The 15,722-nt window shown below is 35.3% G+C and overlaps 1 protein-coding gene across 14 annotated transcripts in view; it reads right to left on the bottom strand.

Annotated features, from left to right (window-relative positions):
- Nucleotides 1-15,722, bottom strand: part of PDE4D (phosphodiesterase 4D) — a 1,549,195-nt gene that overhangs the window by 19,655 nt on the left and 1,513,818 nt on the right. For 13 of the 14 annotated variants that reach the window (XM_032281891.1, XM_032281808.1, XM_032281749.1 and 10 more), the window contains one exon: nt 1,278-1,371. In XM_032281891.1, the coding sequence (XP_032137782.1) occupies nt 1,278-1,371 (94 nt within the window). Of the gene's footprint in view, nt 1-1,277; nt 1,372-6,665; nt 7,937-15,722 lie in introns of those variants that run through there. The other variant, XM_032282438.1, reaches the window with a different exon arrangement.

Below are 15,722 nucleotides of genomic sequence, written 5' to 3'. Positions count from 1 at the left end.
ATTATATATTCCAGGAAATGTTTCCAGCTACAAATTTTTCTTTTAGAGAGCTCAGTATTTACATTTGAATTGGACTTAATTTCATATCTTCCAACACAAAATTAAGCAAATAAGTCCACTACAAAATAATAACAAATGTATTCCATAGTTACCTCTTTGATACAATGTCCTAATAAAAAATATTTCAAGACTTAGCATGACAGCAGACTCAGAGAATACACAACAGGTGGTTATTTCCACTGTTCATCAATTCCATTCCTATTTGAAATTGACTTAGTGAGCTGAAAATTACTCTCTGCCAACTAAGGACTCCAGTTTCAATATGTACTTTGAAATGGTAGAAACTTTATACACAAATGTCATAAAAACAGCAGTATATAAAACTAACAGCTAACTGAAATGGGTAACACAGTGAGAGTTGAAACAGCAGGTTTTGGATGACTTAGATTAATTCTGCTACTTTTAATTTCTGTATTATAGTAAGATAAGGGTTAAATCCCCAGGTTTTATGGGGAGCATAGAGAATTGTAAATATCTGATAAGTAAATACGCACATAAGCTAACTGTGTACTATAGCAAAAGACATAGATGTCTTCGTACTTTCTTCCACTATTTCAAGGCAGTGATGAACAATAACTCATCCTTGTACACAGCACATATTCCAAAGTGTTTAAAAAATATGTTAATTAAATATAACAGCAATTTTGTTTTGAAAGTATATCCAGGATACATTCAATTACTGATCTTTATTTACTGCATTTTCTTTCTGTGGATGAGGTACAAGAGTTGTCCCAGGACACCAAACTCAGCCATTATTAGCAAACTTTTATCTAGCATTTGTGTTTTATCCACCCACCAGTTTACTAGGCTTGATGTACGCTAGATTGTCAATTCATCAAGGGCAGGAATCATTTCTAATTTGTCATTCAACACCTATTGCCCAACAATGGCTGGCATTTAGTAAGAATTTGTTGAATATATGAATAGATCTCTCTATAAAATATATTTTATAGTTTGGTACTATGAAAACACTGGCAATATATAACCTTAACTCGATAATTCCTAAAGTCCTAAATAAAACTAAAAAAAATGTACTTTGTGACGTGAAACTCTAAAACTTAGAGGTGTATAGTGTCAAATTTTTAATATGATGAATGAAAACAAATAGAACTTCTAACACTTGTTTGGTTCCCAAAATGAGTTGGCACCCCAATCCTCCTCCAAAAACAAGGAAACAACTGAAGAAAAAGTTTTTAATTGCATGTTGTTATTCTCACCTAAGAATGTGTTTGATATATACTCTGATACTTGATTTCCAGACCGACTCATTTCAGAGAGATGGGTGAGCTCCCGATTAAGCATCCTTTTAAACTGAAAAACAAAAAAGTAAAATGAAGTAATAAAAGAGGAAAGTTTAAGTGAAATGCATATGCATACTGTGAGATACAGGAATATAAGTCCAAATAATTTTTAAATTGTCCTGACAATTTAGATCAGTGCTTTCCAGCAGAACCTTCTTCAATGAGGGAAAAACACCATAATCTGTGCTGCCAATTACAGCCGCTACTAGCCACAGGTGGCTACTAAGCACTTGCAATGTGCCTAGAGCAAATAAGAAACCAGATCTTAAATTTTATTTAATTTCAACTATTTTTAATTTAAATAATCACATGTGGCTCATGGCTACCATATTGACCAGCACAAATTTAGACACTCAAGGACTGAAGGGAAATTCAGGAGAAATAAGGAAAGAAAGGGAATCAAAAATTAAGATGTATTATTAGTTATTTAGAGAAGAGAGAAACTAATTTATAGCACATAAAAGTGTTGCCATACAATAAAACATGGAATACTTTCATCAATTAATTTATCATTAGCAGAAATGAATATATATACTGACCAAGAGATTAAAAATTAGTCTTTTACTCCAAAGCAAAAATAGATTTAAGTACTCTTCCAGACTATGGAGAGGTAAAATTTTTAAATAAATAGTGTATAATGTTTCCTTTTAAAAGTTGTTTTTCAAGTAAGAGTATAACATTTATTAGTTCTCAACATCCACAAAATTTACCAACAGTTTCCCAAGTCACTAAATAGGCAACAGGTCAATTTTTCAATACTCTACTTCACAATTTTTCTAGTGCCTATTTCATGCAAAGAAACACCGGAATTAACCTACCAGCACCACATAGCATTACCAGTATCTAAAAATCTCAAAGATTTTATACTTCCCCACCCATCAGCTGTTTCTTAGTATGTCTTTCCTTTGACTCTGAAAATAGCCCAACGAGGCCTTTTAATAAGTCTTTAATATTTGCCTTAATATTCAGAAACAATATATTTTTTCTATACATAGAGTGCTATTAGACACTTGACAAAGTCAGCATTTACTCTAATCATCAGATTAACCTTTAAAATTTGAAATTTCACCATAAACTCTCATTTAAGTGTGAAGGTGAGTGGTGAGTTTATATTTTAGTAATGTTTGAAATGTAATTCTTACTTAGTATTTAATTTATTTATTTAGAATTATTTTTTAAATCTTGCTTCTCTGCATACTTCATACCAAGATGGCCTAACTCTATACAGTTTGTTAAATAACTTCCAAAGTCAATCTTATAGACCATCTAGATTAGGTTTTAACCCAGCATTTAATTGTTATCAAAACAAACAAAAAAACTCAACATTCAATGGACTGCTGGAAGAGAGAAATGTGTATTAGCATTCCAGTGCAAGACAAAGAACTGGCATTACCAGGGCAAATTCTGGCTGTTAAATTACTGGTCTAGAGAGCTTAGTCTCAAACTCAGGAACACTAAGTTCACTTTCTTTGCTCACATGTTGTTATAACTTTTTTCTAATTATAAAATGTACATGTGCTATGGAAAATTTAGAAAGCTTATCAAAAAGAGAAAATCATGTAAATCCCCACCGCTGGAAGACAGCCACAGATAATTTGTTAAATTTCCTTCTATGCCATTTTCTACACTTGTAGGTGAATACGTGTTTTTAAAACTGGCATCAAGTAGTTTACAGAACATGAGTTACTGCTTGTGTTCACTCAGCATTGTATCTTATAACCTACTGAAAAAAATTAACTTTGGGCCTTCTAAGAATATATGTAGAGACATTTATAATAGTGTTCAAAAATTTTTCTGTCCCTCTTTACAATGTTAAATTTTCTTGAATAAATTATAGGCTATCAATGTAATGAGCTAATATAGAAAGTGTCTTCTATTTAGCCTGGGACACAGTAGATGCTCAGTATTATTTCCTTCTCCCACCTCCCTTTCTGGCACTCAGTCCCTAACCTTTGGGCCTTTTATAGTAATAGCAAATTTTTATCTTTGCAGATCAGACAGATGAAGGATTTGACTATAGTTATGACCATAAAAATAGTTATCTATATAGTTAGGTCCTCTTTCTCAAATCCCATAAAGACTTTGGACTAGCATTAGTATGAGAAACCATAGCTGTGTCTCAAAACACAACTAAAATGTCATGCATACACAGGTTTAAAAAAAAATCTTAGGCAAAGCATATTCCAAAGCAAAGAGTCTGCTAAACATGTTAAACACATATTCAATGAAATATTTCTTTGACCTAAAATTGTTCATGTAATGAGCTAAAAGTTGCTCTTAAGAACTATCTGGTCATGACAAAGTCCTTTTTTATAAAAGATGGGGGAAGAGGCAAGGCTTTCACCACCGCTAGAATCTCAGCAGTTGATACAGGAATTGCTGCCCTCCTTGCACTTCTCTCAAGAAAGTGAAACGAGGCAAGCTTCTGGGAGTGATTGATAAAGTTAGATGAAACCCAGTTATTACAGGTTCATCTTCTAACTTTTACACAACCTAATATAAGGATTATGTTGCCATATGCCCAAGCAGAAAATGTGGATGCTACCTGCAGATACGCTGCATATATTATTGGATTTTTCTCTAAAAGAATATAAAGAACGAAGTATAATTTTCCTGGCTGTTTGCTTAAACAATTCACCAAAATAGCCAGTTAGTACAGAGAACTGAAGAAAAAATGCCAGTGAAAGGAATCTAAATATTGTACAGACTAGATAAGTAATATACAGCATGTTCCATTTTTATCTTTGTGTCATATACATTATTCCCAGATTATTTTCCAGCTTTTGTTTAAAACACAAAAACATGGATTGAAGAAATCCTCCATCACATGCCTACCTCTCTACCAAGGATTTTAAGGGACTCAAGGAAGTCAACATTTCATTTCAACATAATTATAAAAGATAACATTAGAAGCAATCACCTCTCTTCCCTAGGGAGACATTTTAAGGAATTTCCTAAAGATAATTTTCAAAGAGTACATTAAGTTATAACATAAGGGTATTTTCTAAAAGGAATTAACATTGCTTTTTCTTTTTTGCTATCCATATAAAACTTTCAGTCCAGCGAAGCTAAATTAAAAACCACAAAAATTACCATAAGTGCTTTCTTAACTGGTAGTTGATCTTACAAATTGGTTTTGGAGTGCATAGCTAGATGTGCTAAAAAAAATGTGCTAGATCATTCAGCAAACATTTAAAAATGTAAGTGATATTTCTTTCATCTAAAAATAATTATATTTACTAAGATAACTATCTAAAATTACCAAAGGGGGAAGGACTGATTTAAAGCTAATATAGTGTATTCTTCTGGGAATCCCATCACATTTCTCAATTAATAGAGAAGGGACAAAATATAAAACTGCTTTTTGAAAAGAACTGACTGCAAAATGCAGAACCATTTAATTAAGCATTTAGTTTATTTTTTTAAAGTGACTTCTGAATATTTTCCATTGATGAATTTCTAATTGTTTTTGGCCTGAAGAGTCTGAAAACAATACACAGATTTAGGGTTGCAACTAAGAAAAGAGGGGAGGATTTCTAAGTGAATGCTTTTGAATCCTTTGTTCTCATTATACATCAGAATGTCTGTGTATAGCAGTTAAAGGCATAAAGGAAAGTGAAAATGCAATCGAATCTGAATACTGTATTTTGCTTTTCAGAACTGCAATTCTTCAATTTACATTCTGCATTTGAGACTGTTCAGGAAGCAAACTAAAATAATAAAATTAAAATGTTCTTAAATGTAATCTCCTATATCATGCCAATGTGCTACTGGGTATATTATATATCCTCCCAATATATATTTAAAGAGGTGGTATGGGACCAAAAATTTTAAAAAATTGCTTATTTTTTTCCTGACAATATTCTGCTAAAAAATCATTTGAACATGCTGCACTGTGATGCACTACAAGTTTGGTATATCGGTAATCAAAGTTATTTAAACAAGTACTCCATTGACTGCATGAAAATAAATCCTTCAAAATACTTAAAACCAAATATATCTGTATTTGCCATTTTTACATATTTTTAAAGGTACAGTATTAAACATAAAGCTGTCCAGGAAAAATCTTCCTCAAAGAAAAAAGTACTAAAATTCTATATTTAGATTCTTGGCAGTATTGTTCATAATCATAATACAAATGGGAAGGCTTTCAAAAATACATCAATTGTGAGCTGGCTAAAAGCTAAGAGCTGAATTCTGGGGATTAGTGAGGACTTCTTATATTACTCTCTACACTTTTCTGTATTTCTGAAGGTTTTTACCCAAGAAATGGCTAACAAAATTCAATAATGAATATTTTTTAAATTATATATTTTAAAAACATTTTAAAAAATCTGAATCATCCACAGATTTAAAGGGAGGTAAAGAATCATGACTACTTGGACAACTGATACTGAAATATGTTTTCTAATTTTTTTGGAATTCAAGTAATCAAAACAAAGGGGAAATTGTCCTTCAAAAAGAGAGAAACAAAGCCAATGACAAATACTCCAATCTGAAAATCCTCATAGTAACAAAAAAAATCAGTCTTTTAAAATGCGTTGTGATTGGCTCAAATATCCAAGGATAAACTTCAATCTATGAAGTGATGCTTCATTTAGGACTGAATAAGGTTTTTCTACCTCCTGCTTCTATTGTGGAGACAGGACAACAATGCTAATGTTATCACAGGGCATGCAAAAAGCCTGCTAAGCATGGACAATATCTAATTAAATTGTTTATTAATTCATTTCTTGAGATACATAAAACTAACAGTGTAATAAAAATTTTGTTCGGTTTTGCAAGTATAATAATCAAGTTTTTATTCTAATAAAATATCACTTAAATCATAAATAATGTCAATATTTAATATCATCTAGAGCTTTATAGCTAAAGGTGCAAAAAACCTATTCCTCATCAGATTCAAGTAGTACAGATTTTTAGAAACAGCCACATATTAATTTTATAAACCTTATATGTAACATAGCAACTGAAATCCATAAATCAGTATAAGTAATTTCACCCAATAATTTATTTGCAATGAATGTCTTTAACTACCATACATTTTCAAGCACAATTCAAACATATACCATATGACAAACAGAAGAACTACTGCATATCTAAAAAGCTATTTTAACATGCAAACTACAACTGATGAAAGTTATACAATCTTATCTTGACCACTATTAATGCATATTTCTTCCTAGTTCATGTGTAAGGAAAGAATACAAAACTACTTTGAAAGCTTAGACTCCACTGTCATTTGTTAAAACTATCATTTATGTAATCTGAGTAAGGAGTTTTCAAAAGCTAAATAAATCTTACCTTTATGTAGCCCCAAGACACTGACAGTAAATAGTTTGCTTCAGGCATTTTTGATTGATTATATGTATGTATATATATATATATGTATATATACAGCAAGTTCTAAAACGTATTTAGCTTCGAAATCTTGATACCTTAACAACCTCCACCAGTCACGCAGCGTATGAGTTTTTAAAGATTTTTGGTAATTAAGTATACATAAGAAAGCCTCGCATTAAATCCCATCCTGTCGTCTTCCCATCGAATACATGCCATTTGTAAGACTCCAGAATGGCACAAAATTTAACCACTATTCTGAATAAAGAAAATCCATGTGATAAAGGAAAATCTAAAGATCTAAGGGTCTGCATTTTTCTCTCCCGAGCTCCAGGACTTAATGAATAATGTATGTCAAGATGCTTAGTTGCAAGAAAGACTAGATCTGTTAAAAGCTACCAAATAAGGAACTGCAGGGAAGCCGGGAAGAATGACAAGAAACCCCTCCCATAAAAGCCCAACTCTGCACCAATCGCATTTCAGCTCTCAGCTTATAAGGGGAGGGGGCGTGGCCTTAGTGCAGGCTGCTTTGGGATTGGTTGGCAAGGGCCAGCCTCTGGGGAGGAGGCTTTCTTCTCACGCCACAAACGCCATTGAATAATGATATCCCTGCAGCTCTGAGGCCACCATGAGAAAAGATGAATGGGGTTTCCCTCTTGCAGTGATGAATAACGACCATATAAAACTCCTCAAAATTCGTAGTTCATTCTTAAAGAATTGCCCATCCTTTTGGAGGGCATTTTCTATGAATTTTAATATCCTCTGGCTTCTCTTCCTTCCAAATAAGAGCTGCTCTGAAAATGGCAATCGAGCATTTTAATTGCCTTTCCCTCTGAAATCCAAAACAAGTGGCTCCCTGGTGATGTGGAAATAACCATAGTTCTCCCCTCATCCAACATAAAAGCATAGGGATTAAACAGTACGACTGATGTCCAGAATTCATAGATGGCAATGACACATTCCCTCACCTGTGTGGCAGGGCTGCTCTCAGGGCCTTTTGTTTCTATTGTTATGTGTGACTGAGCTCTAAAACCTTCAAAATCTCGGGGTAGGGGCCACTTATAATTCTGGGCAGGGTGGGGTGGGGAATCTGAAAGCTAGGGCACTGTGTATGCATAAGGAATGTGGTGTTTGTATACAGAACTCAGGATCTGTATTTTGATCAGAAGAAAACATTTTATTTATTTTTGAGATAGAGTCACACTTTGTTGCCCAGGCTGGAGTGCAGTGGCACAATCTTGGCTCACTGCAACCTCTGCCTCCTGAGTTCAAGTAATTCTCCTGCCTCAGCCTTGAGTAGCTGGGATTACAGGCACCTACCACCATTACCAGCTAATTGTTGTGTTTTTAGTAGAAATGGGGTTTCACCATGTTGGCCAGGCTGGTCTCCAACTCCTGATCTCAGGTGATCTGCCTGCCTTGGCCTCCCAAAGTGCTGGAATTACAAGCATAAGCCACTGCGCCTGGCCAGAAGAGAACATTTTAATAACTGTACATGAAGTTAAGAAAGGAATGATTGGCCCTTAGGAATCCAGAACTGAGTTCAAGAGTAATCAGACATTTTATGAAGAGTTAGTTAAATGAGAAATCAAAGTTCTTCTGAGAAAAACAGCATTTTCTATTTGGTTTGGTGTAGTATTACCCTGTAACTTTAATACTAAAGAGGTCTTGTGAGTGAGAAATGAGGAAAAATTAGGTTTTAGTCTATTTTAGCATACAATTCTGTGCATTCTACCTTCTCTCCGTCTCAAAGTCTGTGCTTACTACTCTGTGCTTCAACTGGCTGGTGTGGTTACTCTGCAGTCTTCCTGCCATTTATCTATTTCCACATGAGGTATGTCTGTCATAGAGAGCATGCTGTCTGATGAGCACTCCTGTAACACTTTGTCTCTCTGATTTTCTACTGCCCCTTTGCTGCTACAGTCCTTTGCTTGTGTTCACATCTGTTGTGTTCATCTCCATCACTCTTACTCCTCTATAAAAGGAAGAAATTAAAACTCCAACACTCCACTAAAACTACCCCCCGAGGAATACCAACGTCCTCCTTCTCCCTGGTCTCCCTACTTCTCAGAAGTGTTCCACATGTTCTATCATTCCTACTACTCTCCCTCAACTCCCAAGATCCTGAACTTCTTTAGTTTTCTTTTCACTTCTCTGACTTTTGCCTTCTTCCATGAATCCCCCAACTTGAGATCTCCACAGAGACTCTGTCCCAGGCCCACACTCTACGATGACCATTTCTAACTTGAACTTTATTGCCCTATTTCCAAATATAAGACTCTCCTCTTAAATGCCCTGCTAGTCACGACAAACTTTTTCAAAATTGTGAGACATTTTTCTATTTAAAGTAGTTCTTAGCATAATTACTTCCATTTCAGTCAGTGAGCCCATATTTCTTCCAGTATTTCAGATGGAATCTGTGACTCTTTCTTACCATTCAACAGGTGTTTCATGTGAGTCAGACACTGTCAGGTGTTTAATATAAACCTTCTAGCTGAATCCTTGAGTAACCCAGCATGTTCCCCTATATGGCATCACCTTCATTCATTCAACTTTGTTAGCAAGCCGTATCTTTTATCCAAGGCTGTCTTTTGGTGTGTTCATTACCATTACCCCTCCCATCATCTCAATCCAAATACTTAAAAGACTGAGAAAAATAGAAAGTAACTTTAGTATCACTCCCTCTAACTCCTCATTTCCACATAAAGTGAGACCTAGAGAGAAAAAATGATTTTCCCAGGTTCGCTCCGGTACTAAGAACAAGAATTGCAAGTTTAAATCTTCTGTGCACAATCACTGACAATCTTTTTAGTGTGTCAGCTTCCTCATCTGTAAAATCGATTACTGTGGCAGCTAGTCTCCAAAGATACTCTTAATGAGCCACACTGTCCTACACTGAATCTGGGTTGGCTTGTGCAACCAACAACTGATGCTGCATGACTGCTGAGGCTAAGCCATTAGAAATCTTGCAGCTCCCATCCTGCTGTCTTTGAATGTGCTATTGGGATCCCTAAGCCACTTGGTTAAAAAAAAAAAAAAGTCTGACTACTATGAGAGGCTATGCTATAAGAAGTCCAAGTTAACTTCATAGACAGTGAAGAGAAAGAGCTCGAGAGAGTGCTTGCACAAGAAAGAGCACACATGCCCAGCCAGTCTTCAGCCATGCCAGCTACCCCAGCCCAGAGCCAGACCGAGAGGGAAGAAGCCATCTTAGCCATCCACCCAGTTCAGCTTTCAGATAGCTACCACTGGGCTGCAACCACATGAGGAATGGCAAGCAAGAATGTCTAGTCAAGACCAGTTAACCCACAAAACCATGAAAACTAATAAAAATAAATTCACATTTCAAAGCATCAGGTTTGAAGTGATATATTACATAGAAATAAAACAGAACTGATATAATGAGGATTAAATGAGACAATATACGCCAAGCTCTTAAAACAACCAATGGTACATAGTAAAAGATAAACAGGTATCAGATGGTAAAGATGACAGGGACAATGATGATTATGATTATAATTCTATTATGCCAACATTTTTTTTAATTTCCTGGTTTAATCACTTGTTTTTTTAAATATATATATAATATTTCCTTTCAACTGCATCACAGCACTCCACATCTCAGGGCCAAAACACTATAAAATTGCTTCTTAGCTCATCTTCTTACTCCTGGCTTTTCCCCTTCTAGTCTTATACTGAGCTCTACTGCCAGATCAATTTTCCTCAAATCCAGCTGCAGCCCGTTACTTCAAAGCTAGGAATGCCCGCTTCATCACATCCACATTCCTCTGTAAATTTCGGACTGCCATATCTGACTCTAATCCCCAACGCCAAACCTATTTTCAGCTGCGCTATTACACTTGCTCTGTTCCTGAAAGACTAGTGTTCCTCCATCTTTACCATACAGCTGACAATCCCATCTCTATCCTACTAAATTCTTGGCCTAAAATATCCTTCTACTCTGCCAACCTCAAACTGGTTTTCTAAGTCAGATTTAAATCATTCAAAGTACATCTTAGGACCAATTATTCCAGTCTGTTTCCAAATTCTAACTATTCTACATCTGCCCCTTCATTCAATATTTATTAAGCTCTTACTCTATGCCAGGCACTGCCTTGGATGCTGAGGACATAGAGTAAACAAAACAAAGCTTCCTCGCCTGCAACTTATATTCCACAACTAAGTTAATAAATACATAATACGTCATGGGGTGATAAGTACAGTGGAGAGAAAGGATAAGGATTACGGATAGAAGTTCCTATAAGATGATCATGGAAAGCCTCTTTGATGAGATGACGTAAACCGGGAGACCTGAAGAAAGGGAACAAGCCATGTGGATGGGGGGTAGGAGGTAGGGTAGAGAAGGGAAAATCAAGTGAGGAGTGGTCAAGAACAAAGGCCCCAAGGCAAGAGCGTGCTTGGTGTGGCTCCCGGAAGAACAGGTGGGAGTGTCATATCACTTGCCATTTGTTATTTAAATGCAAATTATACTCTGCAGTCAGGCTCACTGCCTTCCCATGCTTTTTTAAGAAAAAAATGCATCCATCAGTCGATTTTACTCTTTGACAAACTTAAAACTCAGTTACTTTTTACTTTTTAAAACAAGTATTTATCCTGAGATGAAATTCCTAAATACACTTCCTACATAATACTGTACTGAATACATATAGGCTAAATACTCCCTACATAGATTTTTTTTTTAAATCAGTACGATGGCTTATCAGTAAAAAAAATAAGAGTAATTTCTATCAAATACTACAAAATATAAATATTTGTACACAACTACCTTTTAAAATAGTCAAAAACTTAGATCTTACTATCAGCTATCACTGATTAGCTGTGTGACCTTGAGCAAGTTATTTAAATTTCCCATGCTTCAGGTTACTCATATGGAAAATGAGAATAATAATAGTTTCCACCCAACAGGGCTGTTGTGAGGATTAAATTAGTGCATATACATAAGGCGCTTAGAACAGTAAGTGCTATCTAAGGGTTTGCTATGATTTCTCTTATGTAAAGAATTACCACAAAAGTAACAGTAGCAATGAAAATGAATACAGGGGTGTTATGTTAGAAGAATGATTTTTTTTTTTTTGCCTGAAATGTTGAATGACTCTTTGAAAGGTATCAAATGTAACAAAGTGCAATCTTCCCATAATATACGCTATTGCTACATTACTAGAAAATGTGGTGTGGATCAAAACCAAGTTAAAATATTTAATATTTATAGGCAAAAATTAGTTGGACTCTAGGCTCAGAGAATTATAAGTGCATTTTGTTTTTCACCTACATGAATAGGTGCTGGGACTTTTTGGAAGTTGTGTGGGACACACAGCAAGCCTCCCTGGTGAAAGACTGTCCCATGTATCCCAGGACATCTAGCCTTCCTGGCCTCTGCCCACCAAGCACCAGGAGTACTCCCCAATCACTGTCTCCTGAAACTTCCTGAATGTTCCCTAGTGTTAAAAATCACTGTTCTAATTTTTTCAACTGTCTTTAACTTTGCCTCCTTCTCCAGGGTGGACAATCTTTGAAGCCGGAAAGATATCTTATTATGTCCCTGAGTTTCTCAAGGTAAGTGTACTGTAGCCACAAAAGGATTATTGGCTGATACAGAGGCAAAACATCAGTATTTTTATACTGACTGTAGGTGACAGGAAAAGACAAGGGTTTTCACCCTCAGCAAAATCATCAAAAACATTTAAAACAAATTACATATAGTAGAATAATACTCCTTGTCTTAAAAAAATTATGCAAAAGCACACATAGTTTCCCTTCTCTCTAACATCCACGGCCTCTTTTCCCTCTTTTCCCTGCTGAATGTACAATCATTCTACAGACTTCTATCTGGCAACTATTATGTGCCAGGCACTCTGATAGGTGGTAGATGTGAAAGGATTCAACTGTAAGTCCCTAATTTGCTGCAATAAGGGAGATTATTTAATCATATCAAGTAAAAAGTACCAAGGGAAGTTTCCATGTTTCTAGGGAATATGAAATCTTTTTGAAAAAACTGAGACAAATGAAAATTCATGTCGTTTTTCCTAGACTCCATTTCTAGGAGACTAGAATCTCCTTCCTATTGCCACAGTAGCTGCTATCTGCAGAGAGAATCTAGATGATTTAAAAGAGAAATTTGAATAGAGCCAGAGAGATACAATTCTTATAGTCAGACTTGGCTTCTGCCAAATTTAATGAAGAAATTGTAATAAGTTACAACATTTATTAGGTACCTACTATGCACAAAGAACTTTATATACCTTATTTCTAATCTTGGTAACATCCCAATAAGATAAATATTATCCCTATTTTAACATGAAAAGATGAACCTTCTTAAATATTGAATAACTTGCACACAGGTGATAGGATTGAAATGCAAACCCAGTCCTTGTTCTTAATGGTATATGATAGCTCATCATATAATTAGGCTGATGCAAACTCTATGTTAAACAGTGTGAATCTAGAAGTGAATTTGTTTATCCTTGATCTTTTTGCTGACTTTACGGTGCCTTGAATTAACGAATCGTGGTTACTATCACCGTGGTCAAATCTCTTGACAGGATGGATTCTACGAACTAGTTGAGTGAGGAAGCAGGTTCCCACAGGTAGACAGCCCTACCATATAGTGAGACACGCTTATGTTTGGGAATGCTATGTGTACAAGATACAGTTGCCCACAATGCAGATGTAATGATGACGACACATTCAGACAAGGAACTGAGGTCCAGAAAAGTTCTGACAGCACAGCTTGAAGGGCAGCGTTACAGCTAGTGCTCAGGTTTCTTATCTGTAACCCACTGCTCTCAAACACCCAAATGATTTTATATACATATATGCGAGTTGTGTTTGTTGAAATAGAAAAAATAGTTTCCTGGCCTGGTGCAGTGGCTCATGCCTGTAATCCCAACATTTTGGGAGGCCAAAGCGGGAGGATCATTTGAGGCCAAGAGGTTGAGACCAGCCTGGGCAACACAGAGAAACCACTGTCTCTGCAAAAAATTTGAGAATTAGCCAGGCGTGTGGCACTTGCTTATAGTTCCAGATACTACTGAAGTGTGAGGTGGGAGGTCGGAGGTGCTGTGGTGGGAGGATGACTTGAGGCCAGCAGTTTAAGGCTACAGTGAGCTACGACTGTACCACTGCACTCCCGCCTGAGTGACAGAGCAAGACCTTGTCTCAAAAAAGAAAAAAAAAATTCCTATAATGTTCAGTTAGTTTTCTTTTTCAGCCTTTTCCTAGTACTACCCCTCAGAATTTCTAGAGGCCATTTCTCTGCTATTCCTTGTTTTCTCAGTCCTTACCAGATACCCAAGCAATTAACAATCTTTTTGAACTATTTCAGGATATTTGAAATTCTGCTGATAGAGTTGAAATGTTGACACATTAACATATGCTGACATTATTGACTTTGTAACAGAGGTCCAGAAAGAAAAGACACATTTTTAAATAGAGAAAAAGAAAACTCAATTAGGGGAAACTAAGGCTCAGAGAGGTCAAGTGTCTTGCTCAAGGTCACAAAGCCAGTAGTAACAGAGCCAGGATTTGAACCTAAGCAATTTGGTTTCAGAGTACTCTAAATTGCCATAAAACTATTTCAGGCATTGTTTTATATTTAGCCTAGAGTTTACATAATAGGTCTGTTAATATAATCAATTCTAAGCTGTACATTATATTATTGTGTTTAAAATAAGTATATTAGTTCTTAGACTTCTCCAACATAAGGAATTTTCGGGGCAATGGCACTGTTTTCTGTAGGACTTACACCAATGGAAAATATTTTATCCTATAATCAATCTACATTTATTTTACACCTTTTTCTCCTTAGAATTAAAAGTTGTTATTAAACAAGAAGCAAATCTATACAAAGGGGTCTCTCATACGTCCAATATTTTTCAGCTTGAACAAATGCAAATCCAATTTTTAAATATCCCTTGAAGAATTCTGAGGCAAAGTTAAACTTCAAATACTAAACAGAATAGCTACAGAAAACTAGTGTTTCTCAGTCTCCCTTTGCTTTCAAATGCCTTAAAAATATTTTAGAGGCAAACAATAATCTAGAATTGATTTATAACCAATATTTTATATAACAGAATGTTACATCTATTTTCATATTTTAAAAACTAGACTTTCTTTGATTAATGCTAGTATTCTGAAAATATCCTTAATGCAAGTAAATCCACTAAATCGGTTTGTATTTACTGCCCTCTAGTGATAATGGATCTGCATTTGATTTAAGAAACAACTCTGTTCCTGAAGAGCCATCACCTTTCAGTAAATGAAAACATCTAAGTGTTATGGAGATTTGAAATTAAGAGGAACTCCAGGTTGATTTTTTAAAAATCAAACAATCATCTGAAGAAGCTAGGAATCATTCTCTAAATAATCTGATTTTACATTTTTTACAAAAAAGTCTTATTTAAAATAGGAAACACCTGCAACATTTATGGAGAAAGGAAATCATTTTTGCTGAGAGGTTCCTTGAAGCTGAAATAACATGGATAGGATGGCTGTATTTATATTTCTGTTCTACCTGGGCTAACTCTCTTATTAAATGTTAGCATAGTAGTCTATAAATGTTGATACAGCTTGAATTAATATACAGTAGAGACAGAGTTTTGTATGTTTATAACTATTTAGTCAATTTAGCTAAAACCAGCAGCAGCAAATCTACCACAGACTTTTGTTTCACTGAAGAATGGTCATGGCAATAAATGGGCGCACAAACTTCACATAAATGAAGTTTCCACCAAAATAATCTTGTATGAAAAAATATCTTCTTATAGAGAAAATTAGCATCTCCAATTCACTCACACTGGCCTAAGTGAATACCATAGTCACCATAAAATAGCTACTAATGTCCCCTCTGTACTTCGTGGTATGCTTTGTAAAAACAATGTAAACAAAGAGAACATTTGTCTTCTAAAGTAGTAATAACTAGTTCAAATAGGCATGCTTCTAGAAATACATATTTAAACTTTTTTTTTTTTTTTTTGGGGGGGGGGACGGAGTTTCGCTCTTGTT

Source organism: Sapajus apella, unplaced genomic scaffold (genome assembly GCF_009761245.1).
Source record: "Sapajus apella isolate SASKATOON/1434 unplaced genomic scaffold, GSC_monkey_1.0 scaffold1, whole genome shotgun sequence".
Taxonomy (NCBI): domain Eukaryota; kingdom Metazoa; phylum Chordata; class Mammalia; order Primates; family Cebidae; genus Sapajus; species Sapajus apella.
The sequence above is the reverse complement of the archived record's forward strand: the minus strand, read 5'-3'. Positions and strand labels throughout refer to the sequence as shown.